A 20145-nucleotide genomic window follows, 5' to 3' on the forward strand; every position below is an offset into this window, starting at 1 on the left:
GCAATTTTCATATATGCATACATATGCAAGTTATTTAGAAATATTCAAAAAATTGACAAAATATTCAAATACGCATGCAATATGCATGCATAGAATCCGTCCTTTAGTCATAAGTACTTCATCAATTTGAGGAAAAGAAGACTATCTCTTCTAATTTTCAACAACTAATACATTATGGTTATGTGAAATATTGTGCTTAAATAGAAGCCAAACCGTGTCCCGTAGGATCTGAATTAAAAGATACTCATTAAAATCATGATAGAAAATGAAAATGATAGAAATTCATTTATAATGACTGAAATCACTTTATTGTTAGTTATGATAACCTTTTTAGATTAGTTGAAATGATAAGAACTGACACAAAAGGTACTTGAAGTAACAACAATATCGGATCGATTTTAAATTATAATGTTTAACTTCATAAATATACAAATGAAATAATTCTACTCAATTGCGTGCAAGCTGCAGATCATGCAGCATTTTGTTTTGGGTAGAAGATAAAAATCGATCGGTAATTATGGACAAGGAAACTGAAAACAAGGTAGAACATAAAAAGAATGGTGAGTTTACTTGTATCACATAGTTTATTAGTTTATCAAGACGACATATATAGATGTTTCAGTTTTCATTCGACTTTTAGAGTCACTTAGAACCAATCTAAGAGAAAAGTGAATTTCATCATGCGTCAATCATCCTCTCATATAGTTATTACTATTATTAAATTTCTGAAAAAGTCTATACCGTATATTTACTGTTACTTTAGAGTAACAATACTGAAAAATTACCCGTTTAGATAAAGTTCGAGGAGGGATATTATTGCCACAAATGCCTTCGATACACTTGAGATTACAAATAAACTTTTTTCAAATCCTGACATTTGTCAATCCTGACAATAGACGCGATGGTCTTTTCTTGACAATTTGCAGCTCATAATAACTTCCAACGATGATATTGAACAGGTCTTCATTGTTTCTATCCTGTAGCAGTAATGTGCTAGTCTTTGCTCATGTCTTGCCTCGTCAACTGTTGATGAGTTTTTTCTGTGGAAGAATTCATAGTATGCTTTTTTACACCTTTGTGGTTATTATAACTTTACTCAAAATATTGTTGACGTGCTTATGTTGTTGTGTTGTCACTATTTTTGCCAAATTTATCAGGTTTCTTTTCCCATAAACACAGCCCCACATACTGTTTCTTCTTCAAAGAGAGTATCTTTTAATAATATCAAAGTACCGTCAAATTTGTCGCTGACAATTGGAACTATGTCGTCTGAATATCATCCACAATATTCGCCTGCTTGGTTTAATCTATAAAGTAGTACTAGTAGTCTTGATTCCACTGTTGTAATGGCGGTAACGGTTACTTCTTCAAGTGGGGTTTTCTTTACAATATTTCCCAATTCTTTAACTGTCTTTTCGTCTTCCGCATGAGGTATAGCATAAATGTTTTTCTCATATCTGAAAGATAATTTGAAAAATCATCATTGCTGCAATTTTCACATGGTATCGTAATCAGAAACTTTAGAAAACTGTTTAAAATTTGTTCGCTTTCTCTCATTTATCTATAGTATAACTGTATTATAGGAACGAATGGCCTTACAGCAATGAACTATCAGTTTATCTTAATGAAATACAATACTACAAATGTTAATGAAGTGAACAAAGATGAAATTTATGTCAGATACATTGATGAGGAGCTTTCGTCTCTACCAACTTCCTGTTTATATAAGATTTTGTGTTTTTATAAATACTTAAGAAATACTGATAATTTTTTAAGTAATATTTTGTATACCTAAATTCCATAATTTGGGAGTTATAGCTACATTTGTAGTATATCCACTCGTAACTAGGTCTAGTATCTGTAACTTAGTACAAAGTTTAACGAAACTGGTGCAGTAAAATATTTAACCAAATCATGGCGCAGAAAACCTAAAACAACTGAAGACAAATCTTTAAATGTTTGTGTCATGTTAAAAGTAGATCCACATTTGTGAAGTAGAAAAATTACGAATTTTACAAAACATACAGTAAAGGCTATTACAGCAGATGCTCAAAATGTTGTCCATTTACTTCAATACAACAAGCCATGTGATTTTTAAAACTTTTCAATGCATTTTGCAACATCCCTGACTGCTCAATCCTTCTTATCTATGTGGTAATCCTATGTATTTCAAGTGACCCCTCAGGAAATAGTCTGAAGGATTCATATCGGGTGATCATAGGGGCAATTTGATAAAATCAAACTTTCTAATACATCTTCTGGGAAACACATTATTTAGGTATTGCCTCACCACATAAACATAATGAGGTGGGGCACCATCTTGTTGTAGCCAAATATTGTCGTTTGGGATATTGATATTATCTGAAAATTTCTAGTAATGAAGATTTTTTTAAATGTGAAAATACTTACTTGGATTTGGAAATACCAAAGCCAACTAAGCCCATACATTAAGTTTTTCGGGATATTGGGTGTGGGATTCACCCATCCAACAAGGATTGTTACGTGACCAGTATCTACAATTATGCCGATATACATTACTTAAAAAATTTGGATCGTTTTGATTGTAAAATTTTTCCATCATTAGATCTGCATTTTCCGATTAGGATATAGATTATTAAAGATATTACATGTTTCTTATGCACGCCTGTCACCATATCCAAATATCATTAAAATATCAATTGGTTCTTTTTCAGATAAACGATCCGTTGTGACTTTCAATAAACTTCAACAATAATAATTTATTGAAACGTCAAATTTGTTATTGTAGCAGGCATTGCCACCTGAATGTATTATTTTAGCTTCGGCTTAGATAACGCAAATGAAGCTATAACTCCGAAATTATGGCATTTAAGTATAGAGGAAATCCGTTGAAAAATGATAAGTATTTCTTAAAGATTTCGAAAAGCGAAAAATATACAGGGTAATCCATTTGAAATAACAAAGTTCTCTATTTTTCTGGAAAAAGGTAAATACCCCTATTATACCGGCCGTATCACAAAACCCTTGTATACAAAAATTTATAAAAATCGTACAAGCCGTTACCGAGATAATTGAGGCGTTCCATATATAGAACTCACTCTGTATAACAATTTAATATGCTAGTTAGATTAGACCTATTAAAGTTTGATACTCATTCAAACTGCAGACATTGTTAATACTTATTTAATTTAGGCTAGAGAGTGGTTTGGGTCAGTCTAATACGTAACACTCCTCATGCTTATACTTCTCAAGGCAACTAGCTGAAACTTAATTTTTCTAGGTATAAATTCATGATTATCGAATGCTACTGCTTTATTCGAATTAGTAAAATGGCATAATTAATTGACTTATGAGAGGAGAGTGGTTTTAAAAGGGATTTCAGTTCAATGCCTTTTGCTCAAAACATATTTTTTAATTGCAATTCTGCTTTCTAAATGCTTAAAATTTTTATACTTCTAAAATTTTCATTACCTATATATCTTTCATATTTTTATCCAGCTTGCTGTCACAATAATAGTGAAGGTATTAAACAGGAACTCACAAAGCAAACTAAAAATATTATATGACTTTAAGTAAATAATCGATTCACCTGTCCCCAAAAATTTATTCTAATGGAGCTAACACTTTTTGAAGATGACGTTTTTAAGTAAATGTTTCAAGCATATTTCCAAAAATCGCAGGCATACAAACTTCAAATTATGTACATTGTAGGATTATAACATTGCATTAATATTTCTGTAATGACACTGGCACAATCTAGCTATTAAAATCTAGTAATACTTTTTCTTTTCTTACTTAAACGACAGTATATAGTATCAAAGAATTCCGACCGAAAAGCTGATACAACGGGACATGTTTTAAAAAAGTCCTTAAAATACTTATTCACTCGACAAAAGCAGAGAATTTTACCAGTTCGTAACCGAAATAAGAAATCAATATGCCAAAAAACACGTGCATCAAGATAAACAAAAGTACAGAATATCTTAAAAAAGCCATCCTATTATTCTGATTAAGTAGAATATTAATTTGATTTCGAGTAATTATTCTCCATGTTAGTACTTAGGAGGATTTTATACTAAATTGTTTTCCGATCAGTTTCTACTAAGCATTCCGCGCAATCTAATTTTTTCGAAAATCTATATCAAATATTGAACGTCGAAATCATTGATGAGATAAGCTAGTATTACTCTTGAAATCTGTCTAAGTGTGACTTTCGCGGATTAAAAAACGCACAATAATTCTGAAAGATGTTTGCAAAGATATTATATATCAGTATTTTGTCCAAATTGTTGCGTGCACTACCTTATTGGATTTCACACCGTACAACACTAAGTACGTTGTAAAATTATGAGTTTTGTGGAGGAAATATCAACAAGGGGTAGAATGATTGGATAGTCAAAATTTAGAATAAAAATTAACTGAACAGGGTGATGATCCACTTCCTGTCGTATATCTTGACTTGACAATTTATTTTTTTCCAGTTAAATTGCCGCGCTTTGGTATGCGACACCAGCAAGTCATTTGTTTGTTTCTACTTGTGGTTTCTGCTATTTCTATGAGAGTACAATTGTCAGTGGTAATTGTAGCTATGCTAGATCCAAATGCTTCATCAAACCCAGATATACGGGTAAGTGTATAATATATTAAATTGTTTTTCATGAACAAGTCGAGTTTACAAAACAGATCACATCAATGGATTATTATTAAGGTAAGACTTGATGTCTTGTTATAGACAGAGCAAAGGCAGACGTCGAAGCTTCTAATATCTTTCAAATAAAAAATTTAAACAAATGTGGGTGTTTTGAGAAGATCAACTTATTCTCAGAATGACCATTTTTTAAATTACGAAAAAATGCCAATCGAATAAATGTTGTTAAACTTCTTATGATAGCTTTAAGGATCCATAACACATGTTGGAAGACCTAATGGGTCTTCAAATGCTGTTTTCAAAAAAAATATATTACCACGTAAATTAAGTTAATTTAATAAGTTTATATATTGGACACAATTTTTAAGCTACTGAAATTGATCAAATGTTTCTTTCTACATGGAAAATAAATACGTTCATACGATAAATTATACTTTGGGAAACGAAGGGAAGAAATGACGAACGCAACGTGAATAAGATGATGTTTAAACGACATTGTATGGTGAAATAAAAATATGCAAATGGAAACCAAATGAAGCGAAGCATCAAAAACAAATGAACGATTAGAAATAATCAAAACGAGCGTATTTTTATGATTAATTGGAAAAATACTCTTTGCCAGGAAGAGAAGCCAAAATATAAAAAGAATATGTGAGGTACAGAATGTTGATCAAGAATAAGGAATGAAACGAGCACTTCTGTGGTATAAACGACAATAAGTTGCAAGATTGCCTTTCACTTTGACTAATGATAGAAGAAGAGAATTAGTTTATGATAAATTCCACGATATATATATGTATTGTCATTTATAACAGGTTGTAGTTGTAGATCAAATGTTTTGTTTTGAATTATCTAATGTTTAATAAGTATCCTGTTTGAAAAACACGCAGTAATTTTTTTAAAAGTAAATTAATATTTAATTTAGTAAGTAGAACTAATTTGAGAAGAGTTTCTGTTTAGAGTAGTCAATTCAACGTTTCGCTGACTATTTTTCAGCAAAATAAAATGATATTTGTATACTAATTAACCAAGCTTCGTTAAAATCTTAGGCTATGGTCTCCTATAAACGCCGTCGGCCGCGTACAGCGTCACGCCGTACCCGTGTCACGACGATTACTATAGAAATATACTGTCGTGGTCTCTTTCACTCGCTGACGTTGGCGTGTGGACACCGTTCACATTTCAAACGCTTTGCTTTGGTATCTTTCTCAAAATAATTTTAAAAATATTCTAAATGATGAAACGTTATCGAATTATATTTTTACAGACATTTGATTGGAATAACAAAAATGTCGTCTTATCATCATTTTTTTGGGGCTATATTACCCTTCAGTTGTTCGCTGCGGATTGGGCAAGAACGTACGGCGCTAAGCCGTTTCTGTTAGTTGCGATGACAATTAATGCAACTGCTGTAGCCTTGGTTCCAATATTGGCAGATAAGTTCCAATCATATGGAGTTATGGCATCCAGAGTAATTCAAGGAATGTGTCAGGGATTTGTATTTCCGTCAGTAAGCACTTTACTTGGTAGATGGTGTCACATTTCAGAAAGATCGAGACTAGGTAGCTGGTGCTTGTCAGGTATATATTTAATTTTTAGTAAAAACATTATCATTATTCAACTCTTGTTTATATTGATATAAACGAAGATTTCTTGTAAAAATCAAAATATACTATTTTAGTAATATTCTTTTTTAAGTGAGCTAATTTTAAAAACGTAAGACAAATCCTCTGTTAACAACTCAAATTATCCGCAATGTAGTTGGCATCTCTGTAGGGCTCTCTTGAACCAAAAGCTTGATAAACTGTACATAAAAAAATATATTTAGAATAATACATTTCAATTTTTCTCTTATGTAAGTAACACGATGTTTGACAATATGCAATTCAATTAGAAATGTTTGATTGTGTAAGTTTGTCCTTACACAATTTTCAATAAATAATCAGTATTTATGATATTTTTCTTTAGAATGTCTCTTTATGGCGAACGGTTTCCGTGGCGTATACAACGATCTAAAAATATACAAATCTACTAAACCATAAATTTCATCAAACAAAAAGTACCTTTTTGTTTTAAAAATCTATTGAAAAATTCATTTTTGTTATCTTTAGATGCTACAGATTTTCCCTGTAAAAGAAACGGATTGTTAACCATTAGAATGAGCCACCCCTGGCCTTCAGATAGTAGTGTAGAATTGTTTATTCCGTGAAGCAAACTACATGGACATACGTTATCATTTACTAATAATTTTCAATGTTTGAATGTATAATTTAGAAAATATACTTTCTGATTTCTGATTTCACAAATTTGAACGCGTATAACTCAGAAACTAGGGGTCGTATGAGATTTTTTTTTCATCTCATAGCATTATTTTGACGTCATCTACTCAGTCTATATAGCAGAGCTATAACGATATAACGATATAACGAAAACATTCATAATCTAGCTGGCTAAGATTCCGTTCTAATTCTGGTATGACTGTTATGATGTAGTTTAGATGATATCATTCATATAACGAAATATAGGTTAATGAGGATAATATCTAATCAAAGATCAAATTCCTTGGGTTTATACAAATTCTTGAACTGAACTGTGCCTTCAATTAGAGATCTTCGAAATACTCATAATCGGTTACTCTCAACCTCTACCGTGTACGTAATGCATCGCAACCTTTTCTCTCTAGGAAAAATGTAACGTGTTTTTTTCCAGACAATAATCACGATCATCTTGCTGCTCACTATGCCCTATCATGTCCTAAGTTAAAGTTTGTGTTCATTTTTAAAGCTAGTCGAATCGTAGATGTAGACAAAGGCGTCGCAAGCGTCTGTGAAACTAATTTCTAATGACTGAATTAATACCTACATGCTTATATCAGAAAACCTCTTCTTCATAACTCAGCGCTGGTTACTTAGTTCTCTGTCTCTCAACAGTTTGGGTTGATGCGATTTCTCGATTATGGCATATTTCAATATTTCGTCAGTGACTATTTCAGAGCCATCAGGGTAAATTTTTATCATTTACAAAAATTCAAAATAAATAGTTTCATCCACCCTATTTCTACAAGTTCTCAAATTTCACTGTTTTTGGTCTACGTCTTCTCTTCTCTCTTTCAATCACGTCTAATTTCATTCTGAGTATATGTCTATACAATTTTAGCTTTTGCTTTTATTTCACTTATTATTGGTTCTTGCTTTGTTATTTGTCTTATCTTTTCATTTCTACATTTGTCCGATGTCGGTTTGCCCGCTATTCTTCTTAGGTGTTTCATTCGTGTTCATTTTGGAATCGTTTTTCTTTCACAATTACAATTTTCACATGAATATATGTTACTATTGGAATCGTAACTGTATTGTGAATGTCAATTTCCACTTTTTGGTCAATATCTATAAGCTCCAGTATGATTTTGTTTAGTGTGTAGTACAGTCTTCTCTCAATATGTTTCCTAGATTTTTATAAGCCTTTATTCTTTCCATTGTCCGTGTTTGCTTTTTCGGCCAATTGCATATTGTTGTTGTTTACTATTTTTAATCATTACTTTGGTTTTACGAGTATTTATTTTATTGTCATATATTCACTAGCTCATGCAAATTGATTATCCACAACTAACATTAATAATAATAGGCATATTTTATCCTTCCCTTCATTAAGATTTCTTTTAATTTTATTCCTGTTATCTTCATTTTAGCCTTTATCATCTCATATGTGCTTCTAGAACCTCCATATTTCTGTTTTTTCTATTATGTCTAAGGATGCTTTGAGATCAATAAATGTTAAAAATATTTCTTCTTCTCCTAGTTTCCTTTCAATATGGTTCCTTCGATTTTCTCCAGTGTTTCTTGATTCCTTTTTCTCTCTTATCGCAGCATTTCTTTTTTATGTGATAATCACAAGTTATTGGAAATTATTTTTAGGTGCAGCATTTGGTACCATTATTAGTTTGTTCACTAACGGTCTTATCGCTTCTTCACAACTGGGTTGGCCATTTTGTTTTTATATTTATGGTGCGATAGGATATTTATGGGTCTTATTGTTTCTATTTTTGGGATCTAGTTCTCCGGCTCAATGTAGTAGAATTTCAAAAGAGGAAAAAGAATACATTGAGAGCTCTACTAAGATCAAGGTGAACAAAGTAAGTAAATATTTCTCAATATTTTTAGTGAATGATAACTTTGAAATACATTAATTCTGTACATTTGTGATTCTGTATTATTATTTCAATATGGATTTCAATATTTTTATACATTAATCAACATTGTTCAAAAATTGCTTTAACGCAGTGCTTTCTTAGAAACAATATTTTCAAATAAGACTTTTAATTTTAATTCGGAATTTTTCTTATTGATCTAACTAATAACGTGATTGACAACGTTCAAACTCCACATTTTACAAGGGTTGCTTGTAAAATTCACTGATGTGAATATGTCAAATCTGATAATACCATCATAAAGGTTGACATTTTTAATGATGAACATACTCTGAACGTGTTGTCATACGAGTGTTACTTGATTTGTTACAGATACTTGTAACATTCGTCTTGGTCAGAAAATGGATTTAGACCACGAATATTTTCATGCGATCATCAGCGTGTTTTGCTAGTTTTCAGAATTCAATCGTGGTCGCACTCCGCACATACCGTGAGAGTTAAGTATATTTGGGCATTAGTTCCACTCGCATACATTCAATATTGCATGAATTTGGCTGCAAAAAAGATTTGATCGTTTAAAAAACAACTCGTGTCAATTAGCGCAAAGAAATACTTCAAAAGACTTCTATAAAATCGTGACAGGCAAAGAATCATGGATCTGCACATTTGAACTCGAAACTTCTTTAAAGACCTCTTTAAAGACGATTCAAATTCAACTAAAGTTATTGCCGCACGGGGCACTCCAAAGCAATTGGTCGTCTGTTTTTTCGGAATAACTGAATATCTCAAAGGGAACGACAAAGCGGACTCACTCGCTAGACTGGGATCGGCGAACCCACCAATGGGCCCAGAACCCATCCTTGGTGTGGCCAAAAGCGCTGTCATTACAAGGCGGGCTCGGCAGAGATGAATGGACACGCCTGGCATGAGACAAGCGAAGGCCTATATAGACGGACCCCGCTCGTCTCTCCCCAAACAACTGCTTCGGCTAAATAGGCGCGAAATCAGATTAGTGACCGGATTTCTAACCGAACATTGCCATCTAAGACTTTACCTTCACACCATGGGCGCCACAGATGATCCGGAGTGCCGCTGATGCATGGAGGAGGACGAAACTGCAGACTACGTTATCTTTGAGTGTCCTTCACTCACATGGGAGTGGTTTAAACACCTGGGCAAACCCCACAACCTGCCTAACGACATCAAAGGGTTCAAGCCAATCGAAGGACATCGGACTTTGGTAATGTCAAGTGGGGCACGATATGTGCTGAACGTCTTCACGGCCGCCCACACCTACGAACTATGAACTATAAACTGAACATGTCACCACCTTTCCATTAAAACAACGTAGAAATGTCAATTTTGAAAAGTACACCAGCATTTGTTTGCCAGAAATTTTTTAATAAATCAGGGAAACCAATCGTAGAAGACGGCTCATTCTCCATCACGAAAATGCGAGTTCTCACATATCGCTGCTGCAGAGAGTTATGAAAACAGAACTTATTCTATGAACATACCACATAGGAAGGTGACGATAACAATGAAATCCCTAAAATCGCCAGTGGTTTATAAAGGACTAGGCTGTATTAAATAATTAAAGAAATATTCTAATATCAAATTATCTGTCATATTGATTCCAATAAATAATGGTTATTTCTTTTTAGATTCAAGTACCGTGGAAAAGTATTCTTACAACTAGACCAGTTTGGATATTGATGTTCGCCCAAGTTGGCCAAATTTGGGGTTACAACACGCTTATAACAGAAATTCCCAATTATATGAAGGCGGTCATGTTATTCGATATGAAATCGGTACGTAAAATTTTAAAATATGATTAATAGCATTATCTACGTTATCAAAATTAACGATCATCGATAGCTATTATGACCTCAAAATCTAAATACATGTTTTTGCGTGTGACTGTTTATAGAGTATGTCCATAGAGTAATTTATATTAACAAACAGTTTTTGATTTACTATTTTTTAGAGAATAATATATGTATATGATACAATGTGAGTAACTTCTATGTTAGCAAAGGTTTTAGTATTTTAATTTAATCTAAATTAATTTCATTTTGAACCTCACTACTGAGTTAGTCTCTTAACTTGATGTTCCCTAGAAGTTCTCAGATTTCTTTAAATGAAATCATTTTCTTATAGAAATTACATTTTTTTTGGGATGGTACGAATTTTCCTCGCCATTATATTTTTTTTCTCTGCGATATTTGAAAAATTCAAATACTCCGTTCTAAACGCATTGATCTTAATTTATTCAATCACTTATATTGCATCAAGATCGAGTGAACAGTTATTATAATATACAAGAGCTGCTTAAAAAGTTCTCTCTATCCCTCTATCTGAAGATGTCAGCAGTTTTCAATATAATACCTGTCATTAAATATCTGTTTTTTAATAGCAAAATGCCGGACCAAATGAAAGAGGAGGTAGAAACTCTGTGGAGAGATTCTATACCCTCATTTACTACCGTTAAATTTCAGGTAGATGAATTCAAACGTAGTCGTATCAGCTTGACTGACGACGAGCGTTTGGGACAATCAAAGACTGTGCCAATCAGCGATATAATCGAAAAATCACTCCGGGCGATCTTTCGATTGAATTAAGAGAGATAGAATAGGCTATTGGTATATAAAAAAAATGCATCTGCCATATACTAACTAAAAAATTAAGCAGGTGTGAGCGATCCGCACGTAGGGTGCCGCGTTCACTCAGTTTAGACCATAAGTGAATTCTAAAGAACATTTTCCAGACAGTCGATTGCAAAGTGAGAATCTGCTCTAAAATGGACCAGTGATGGCGATCGTTATTTGGGATCGTCACGAGATTGTGTTCATCGACTATCTTCAAGAAGCTACAATAACAACAGAGATAACGCTAAATTGCTTGATAATGTAGAGGGAGAAATTACAAAAAGTGACTGCGGTTGAAGAAAACAACGCATCTTTTGACAATTGGCTGATCCCGCTGACTAAAATTTTGATTGTATTTTGAATTGGTTGATCACTCACAATATTCACCAAATCTTACTTTCAGCGATTTTTCCCATTTCATCACCTCCAAGTTTGTTATCAGACGAGGACGATATCGTTATTTTTATGAGAAAGACGTCAACTATTATTTGGAACGGTTAAAACGGTTAGAGCATGGCGGGACTAGAAAAAGGCATGTTGTTCGCGAGAAAAGAAAATCTTTGATGTATTGTTCTCGAACAAACCTCGTAGCATATAATGAGCTTGTATTTTAACCCTTTTGCACGTCACTTACCTCGCTCTAGCTATTATTTTTATCCAAATTCAATTCCTCTCATTCCGATATTTCCATTTATGAAATCTCCAACATTTTCCTCCTTTTTATGGTGTACTTAAATATGAGTTAGTCAAAGTGTACAATGTAATGTATATTTTTTGTACGTTCATACATTATACATATTTGTGATTAATGGTTTTCACACACTTTTATTAAGTAGGCACTTTTCTCGAATGACTATAAATACAAAATTTATTTCCATAACTTATTTCGAGTAAATATTTAACACATTTCTGCTCTGGATGTGTTTCACTCATGTGTTACGCTATCGCTACCTGACCATGGCCACCGAACGATGCTGCAAGTGGTTTACAACAATTGCTCAACGGCATTGTAAATCAAAGGTTAACCTAATTTGAATATTTAAGACGCCAGACAACTTGCTCAAACGACGCAACCATTTTTGTATGAGCCAAATATTGCTTTGCAATGAATGATTTTTTTTGAATGATTGTTTCTTCAATTACGACCAAAAATTGAACTTGAGAAACTGTCTAATATATATTAATTTTTCAGAATGGAGCATTGTCATCTGCACCTTATATTGCTAGCTTCTTCTGTAATTTTGGTTTTGGATTTCTTGCAGATTATCTAATTAACCATAAATATCTTACGAGGACTGCTACTAGGAAGTTATTCAATTCGATATGTAAGTGTTTGAAGTTTTTGACTATTTGAATCATTCCCTACAGACCAGAATTTGTCCAATGAGAAGAGAATGCAGTTGGTCCAATAAACATATTTTGTACTATGTACTCCATAGGTGTAATAAAATAAATTCAAACTGATGTCACTCAATCAACAAGAAGTTGAATAAGAATGATTAAATGAGATATTTTAGAACGAGAAACACATGAATCCAGATACATAAAAGTACAATAATACAGCTGTTGTTCATTTTTTGTAAATATAAATATTTTGATTTTGAGAATGAAACATTTGGGCGTAATGAAAGCTTCACATGGAACCCTCCATACCAAGTGTTATAGCGCAATTAAGAACGGATGATCTTGGGTATTAGTTGTACTTTGAGCAATGAATCTCTTCTACAGTGGGTAGGTTGCTAACCTTGTCCACCAACTCTCCTCCTTTCTCTGGACTTGAGACTGGCTACAGTACCCTTGAAGCTACTTAATCCATCTCAGGACACTGCAGAGCAACAACAACAAAAAGTATATGAAAAGGGCAGTAGAGATGAAAACATTGAGAGCTATTGAAAAAATGTGCCTAGGAGATGAAATAAGAAGCAAAGCTATAAAAGAAGATTCAGGATATACTATAATTCACGAAATCGAGACGACGATATTGGAGAGACCGCGTCGACAGAGTGATGGAAGATTGACGGGTTAAAGAGGCAAAGGATGAAAATCAACTTCAAGCAGACCTTTCGACTGAACTCGCACGAAAGCTGTACATCTACTTCTTAATAAGAGGCTGAATAGTAGAAGAAACAAGACTAAATCTTAAGAAAAGAATAAGAAGAAAATTTTGAACAAATTATGATAAGTAAACCCAATATTTTATATATCTTGTATTACGTAGATGACTGCATTACTGCTATAACAAAAAAAAATGAAGTTAAAAATATGAGTCTAATATGCAATCCTATTATGAAACCCCAATACACAACTAAGAATAAAATAATGAAATTCATTTCATATCATATAATCAAATATAAGATAAAAATAGAATGTGTACAAAAACATTTGATTCTCAAGATATTTAATCTTCAATTCATATTTCTAAATCTAAATTATTAGTTTGCGTTTTCAGATCTTGAATTCAAATCTATAGTTTTTGTGAAAGCAAACACTGCACTAACAAAAAATTAATGAATAACAATCTCAAACATCAAGCGAATCTTTCCTTGTCTTATGTAAAAAGACATTCTCTGCAGCTTTCTGTAGAATTATAATTCATAAAACACATAATACATAATCAAAATATTTCATTAATCAAAATATACATATATGATATTCTACAAGGTGTAGCAAAATTCAGTCACTACTATCACGAAAAATCACGTCCGACAACTTTATCGCGTTTACTATAGGTTTGTTCCAACTTGCTAGCCTGGACCGTTCTTGAAACGGTGATTGGAAGCGATAATAGATATTTTCTGCGCAATCCTCGGCTGTACACTGATCTTGTAACAGTACTTGCTGACAACAAAGTATCGACTAGACCGTCCCGGAAACGGTTCACAAACGATACCCAATTCGGTTGGAACGCCAAACAGAATAGTTCTTATAATGGTAACCGCCCGGTTGCAACACGTAATCTCTATTGTGCAGAATCGTCATCATACCAAGGACGGCTTGAAACGAACCTAATAGATACTTATAGTCCAGGAACCTAGGGTTTTAACCTAACACCAAAACCAAGAGCAGTTTTTGGGTACTACTTTAAGAAAAAAACAAAGTTTCTGATATAATGTGCCATATATTTTTAGCCTTAATAAAAATCAAATAAAGGAAATAAAATAAAAATAAATAAAGGAATCAAATTTAATATCAAGAATGAAAAAAAATTGTTCTGCATGCGAGCGGCTATAGAAACTTTTATCAAAAAATGCTTCATTTACAAGATAATGAGTTATAATTGGTAATATAAGATCTACACGTCAATAACTCGGAATACTATAAGACTTGGCATGCCGCTCAACTAAAATCTGTAAAATTTTCTTCTTTTTGAGCAAAAAGTCCCAAAGTAAACGAGATTTTGAAGGAATATTCTTCAGCAATAGATATTTAGATATTTACAGCTAGTAAGTTCCATCAAAAGTGGTTTTTATTTATTATCCTAAGCTGAAATAATTTCTTCAATAAATAAATAGAGTTTGCTCCAAGATTCAGTAGGTCAAAATTTATTCCCACTTTGTCTTTGGCGAAATTCAACCACATTTTTCTAATAACGTTGTATTTTAGTTTGGTTATTTTTTCTGGTCGATGTCTTACAGGATATGCGTCTAAAGACGTGCGATCTTATTAACTACAGCTACATCAATGTGAGATTCCGTATTTCAGCAACCTGCTCTTCCTCGTAGTAACCTACATTTTTTTCTTGACAATATCAGGCCAGTTTAATTTTTATATACTTACTATTATTCAATAAATTAACAAATTTACACATCTTCAGCCATTCTGGTTTGTATTAATAATTTTATTCCACGTTTTCCAGTTCGAAAACTCCAATTTCTTATGGAATTTACTTTGTCTATATGATTTCATCCTTTCTCCCACTTTTATGAAATTTATTTCAACTGATGTGGAACTAACAAATCTCAAATGTGATTAACCAGCAAGTCAACTTTATAGCAATTTTTAGAAAAATATGATTTCAATCTATTCGAATCACAAATCCACATTGTTACAGACCACTCAATTTGAGCATGCGCGCACCAGGGGTTCATTACTGAAAAATACTTAGGGTCACGTATCTCCAAAATGGACTATTTTAAGAAAAAAAAATATTGATACCTTTTTTGTGAGAATTTTTTCTATAAATTGTAACGAAATTATCAATTTCTTCTACGTTATTGTCGAAATATCAATTTTTAGAGTTTTTCCGGTGGTTTACCACTTTTTTCATGGCCGCCCGAGCGCCGAACAATTTTTTTCTCCAAATACTCTGTTGATTCTCAGATACTTATTGATCTATTCATCATTGTCTATGTTCTCTGTCCTGTGCGCGAGAAAAACAAACTAACAATACGTGACAGCTAGGAGGGTGAACGAGATGAACGAAGCAAGCAAAAAACAACGTCAGACGTCAGAAGTGATGGCCAGAGCACTTTTTAGACAAATGATAGTGTCTTTGAACATTTTCTTATATAGAAGTTAATAAATATAAAAACTATCCACGCTATTCATTATTTTAACATACTCTTTACAAATGACTTATTTACCAAAAATCAATGCTATTGGTTTTAATGTCAAGTGTTAATAAAATTTTGGCTACAGTGCCTGAACTAATAATGCTCAGAGTAAGAGACACAGTTGTTAGTTTAGTATTGTTTTTCTACTTTATTTATACGATTTCTATTCGTGGGGTGAATTCATAAACACTGTCTCTTACGTTGTTAATTTATTTAAGCACTATACACCCACCTAACTAACTTATAATAATTTACTTATCACTATCACTTAACTGACTTGAATAATTTATTTAAGTTCTTCAATTACTAATTACTAATTCGTTCTGTTCACTACGACTATTTATTATAAACTGAACTAAACTGTGCTATATAAACTTATTTATATACTACAAATAGAATTATCCAAACTTCTAGAACGTAAAGAAACAAGATTATTCAAAAGAAACAATGTAAATAATTCGCCTGCTAAATTCCAGGAATTTCGAAGGGTAGCTCCGTGAAAACTACGTTACAATAACGACTACAATAAGATATTTGAAGAATTTGCAGCGCAGCATCATGGCAGACATATTTCGACGAGACAAATAGTGTGTATAAGCTACATAAGAAATATTCACAAAAAAATATGCTGCTGAAGCATTCAACGAAGCACCTACCAAATCTGCATGTAGTACATTAGGTGAATTACAAATATCTAACCGCAGTTTACGTCGTATGTTAAGAAAATGAGTTGCAGTTTCATTATTCAAATAAAGGCAATTCTAATTGCAGGCTAGAATTTTGCGGGTGCTTTAATGGCTGCGCGAAACACAAAGCCCAATACTGGTTGTCTAGAACCCTAGTGTAACCATTACAGAAGAATCAAATGTTGACATATTAACGGTTCGTATGTTTTTGATGGGACAGACATGCGATATTTTCAAAAGGACAGTACCCCGCATCATTATGAACTACAAGTTCGTGCTTCTTTTAAATGTCGAGAGAAGAGGCAGAATTAAGATTGAGATGCTCAAAGATACATTTTTTGTCAATCCAAAATGACATTAAGAGAGAAAAAAATGGTAGAAGATTGGGCATTTTTGTATAAATTTCTAGTTTTCTTTTAATAATAAATCGACTTTTTGTATATTGTCATTGTTTGTTTTCATTATTATGTAATTTGGTTAACTGACTTTTGCCGCACCCTAAATACTGTTATTTATAATAGTGATGCTGCTTTTATTCCACCAACATCTCAATATTTGGAAAATATAAAAGTCATCATCACAATAAACACAATAAAAAAGGTCTAAGAAGTGAAAAATTGACATAAATATATACAATTCTTTATATTCGAGAAATGTATAACGGAATGGAATGTTGAAATATTTGCAATTGGGAATCATGTTTTATTCGTAATAAAATACTCCTTTTCAATTTTCTACAATTTTTAATTTATTTTGCTCAAAATACGTATTTTTGCTTTTTAAACGTTATCTATTTATCAAGAATATCACAACATTGGAATAAATATAATCAAGAATTTTCTACTGTTTTATTAATCAAATGCGGGCTCTTAAAAACCATACTACAATTATAATTTTATAAGTTACGTTATAAATTATTGATTGATGATTTTTTTTTAGCTGGTATAGGAGCAGGTACATCTCTACTGATTCTTAGCTTTTTACCAGCCAGTGCTAGAATCCCGTCTGTTTTTATGTTAGTGAGCGCAGTTGGAATTCAATCTGCAGCAACTGGAGGATATAACTTGAACCACATAGATTTGTCTCCAAATTTTTCAGGCACACTTCAAGCTATGTGTAATAGTGTTGGTAGTGCACTTTCTAGTTTTGCACCTATATTAGTACAATTAATTGTTACTGACGATGTAAGTAATTCATTCCAATTCTACCATTATAGAATATAGAGTATAGAGTGTCCAAATTTCACGTATTATGTTTTATATTTATTTAATATCTTCATAGTGTAGATGATTTTGAACAACACGATATGTTGAAATTTTTCAGGGTAATAAATCACAGTGGCAGATAGTTTTCATTGTAGCTGCTATGGCATATATTATACCGAGTATTGCGTTCGCAATGTTTGCGTCTGGAAAAAGACAGAAATGGGATGGTTCTAAAGAGGTTGACGAGAAAACATTATCAGAAGTTATAGCTAGAAAAGCATCTGTATGGTCAGTCATGTCTGTATAGTATTTATATAAGAATATATTATTTATTGTATTTTGTAGAAACGAGTATTATTTCAATTATCGTGAAAATCCAAAAAATATTTATAGTTATATAATTATATTATAATTATAAGAAAAAAACTCTGCACTATTTTACACGAAACAACTTAATCCATAACTTCAATCATTCATTATTCCGTTCAATCTCTTGGATCGTGTCTAGTGTTTTGTGTGCCTACAAATCCCCTCCCCTTGTTGTTTTTGTTACAGTTTTTTGTTGGTCTTGGCTTCGTTAGTCAGTATTCTTTTCTGTTTTGGGTCTCCAGGTATTTCGTGGCCTGCCTCTTGGTCATAGAGGTATCCATTGTGTTATCCTCATCGGCATTTCTGTAGGTTTTCTTCTCATAATGTGTCCTATCAAATTTTGTCATTGCGCTTTTATATGCCTTATATTTGATTCGTTATATTTTTATTAATTAATTTTGATTTGCGCATTATATTCCAAAATCATATTAAACAGGATTGGAGAGATCGAGTCGCCTTGTTTCACTCCTTCGTTTATTTTCATTTATAGTATTTCCAGATATCTTACTTTGGTTTCCTTTTATTCAATATAACTTACTTCTATTAATATCTTTAATTTTTTGGGTACCTTTAGTGTTTCTAAATCTTTTATCATTTTTTGTTTATTCATTGAGTCGAATGCGCGATTAAAATCTATAAAGATTATGTTTAGCTCTCTATTGAGTTCCCATGGACTATGTGGTCTATTTTGTGCATTGCGTTGATTGTGGATCGTCCTGGCCTGAACTCATTTTGGTAGTCTACCAGTATACTTTCTGCGTATGAATTGAGTTTTCTATTTATTAAGTTGGCGAGTATTTTATGTGTAATGTTAAGAAGTGTTATGGCTCTATAGTTTCTATAGTCCTCTTTATATTTTTTGTGTATTGGTATTCCATTCCTCTGAGATCTTATTTTGTTTCTAGATTGTCCCGTTGAGTTGATGAATTTGTTTTTTCATCTATTCTCTTTCTCCTTTTAACAGCTCAGTCTCTTTACCATTTTCTCCAAAGCTCTCCCATTACGTAGTTTTGTTGTCTGTTCTTCAACCTCAGTTTTAGTTCCGTATTTTGCTTTCTTACTCTTCTTTTCTCATATAGTTTAGTTCCCATACCTTTCCAATTATTTTAACATCATTTTTTTATTATACTATTCTTATCTTTTATTCCTTTTGGTTTTGGGGTAGTGCTTTGATGTTTAATCTCTTCATAAAATTGTCTCATATTTATTTTATGTATCTTTTGGTCTATTTTGTCTAATTTCTTATCCAGCCATTTGTTCCTTTTTCATTTATATACCATATTAACTATATTTCTTTGCCTCTTATAATCTCTTCTGTATTGTTCTTCCCTTTTATCGATGCACCTCATACTTGCCATTTTTTTGCTTACTGTCTTCTTCACACTCTCCGTCGTACCAGTCTTTGTTTGTATTTTTGCATGTTTTCTTTGTTAATACTTGTTCTGAAGTTTTTACTATATTATTTTCTAGTTCTTTCCATTGTTTTTTATATAATTTGTGTTTCAGTTTGCCTTCGTATGCTACTTACATATTTCTTTGTTATTTTTTATTGTCTCCTTATTTTTTAAAGCATATATCTTCCATCTTTTTTATCTTGTTTTGCTGAAGTATTTTTTTGTTAGCTGTATATCTTTTATTATTGCTATTATTAAGAAGTGGTTGGTTAGGAGTGCTCCTCTGTATGATCTGGTGTCGTTTACTTTTAGTCTTTAGTTTCTTAACTCACGAAGGACTATTAAATCACCTCCAAGAAAGTTTTGAGAGAGAATAATTTGTTTAGTTTTGGTTATTATGCGGGCTCCAAAGCAAGTAGACAAAAAGTAGGCACAATTTTTTGCCAAAAATACGACGAAATGTTAAGCATTCATATAAGATACAATTTACAAGATAAGGACAAATATGCAGTTAAAAAT

At 32.3% G+C, this 20145-nt stretch overlaps 1 protein-coding gene across 1 annotated transcript; it reads left to right on the forward strand.

Annotated features, from left to right (window-relative positions):
* The first annotated feature begins 386 nt into the window (after positions 1-386).
* LOC130891274 (putative inorganic phosphate cotransporter) lies at positions 387-18211 on the forward strand. Its single transcript, XM_057795912.1, has 8 exons — positions 387-560; positions 4461-4606; positions 5895-6207; positions 8539-8756; positions 10436-10582; positions 12612-12744; positions 17598-17842; positions 17982-18211. Exons 1-8 carry the CDS (start codon positions 518-520, stop codon positions 18168-18170), a joined length of 1434 nt encoding a protein of 477 aa, XP_057651895.1. The 5' UTR covers positions 387-517; the 3' UTR covers positions 18171-18211.
* Positions 18212-20145: the final 1934 nt, after the last annotated feature.

This window comes from Diorhabda carinulata, chromosome 3 (assembly GCF_026250575.1).
Source record: "Diorhabda carinulata isolate Delta chromosome 3, icDioCari1.1, whole genome shotgun sequence".
In the NCBI taxonomy this organism is placed as follows: Eukaryota; Metazoa; Arthropoda; class Insecta; order Coleoptera; family Chrysomelidae; genus Diorhabda; species Diorhabda carinulata.

What these genes read in the sequence shown, in the direction of transcription:
- LOC130891274 (XM_057795912.1), top strand. Translation starts at nt 518, where the DNA reads ATGGACAAGGAAACTGAAAACAAGGTAGAACATAAAAAGAATG. An exon ending in GGTAGAACATAAAAAGAATG is followed by an intron (nt 561 to 4,460) that starts GTGAGTTTACTT and finishes ATTTTTTTCCAG; the next exon opens with TTAAATTGCCGCGCTTTGGT. An exon ending in AATTAATTGTTACTGACGAT is followed by an intron (nt 17,843 to 17,981) that starts GTAAGTAATTCA and finishes GAAATTTTTCAG; the next exon opens with GGTAATAAATCACAGTGGCA.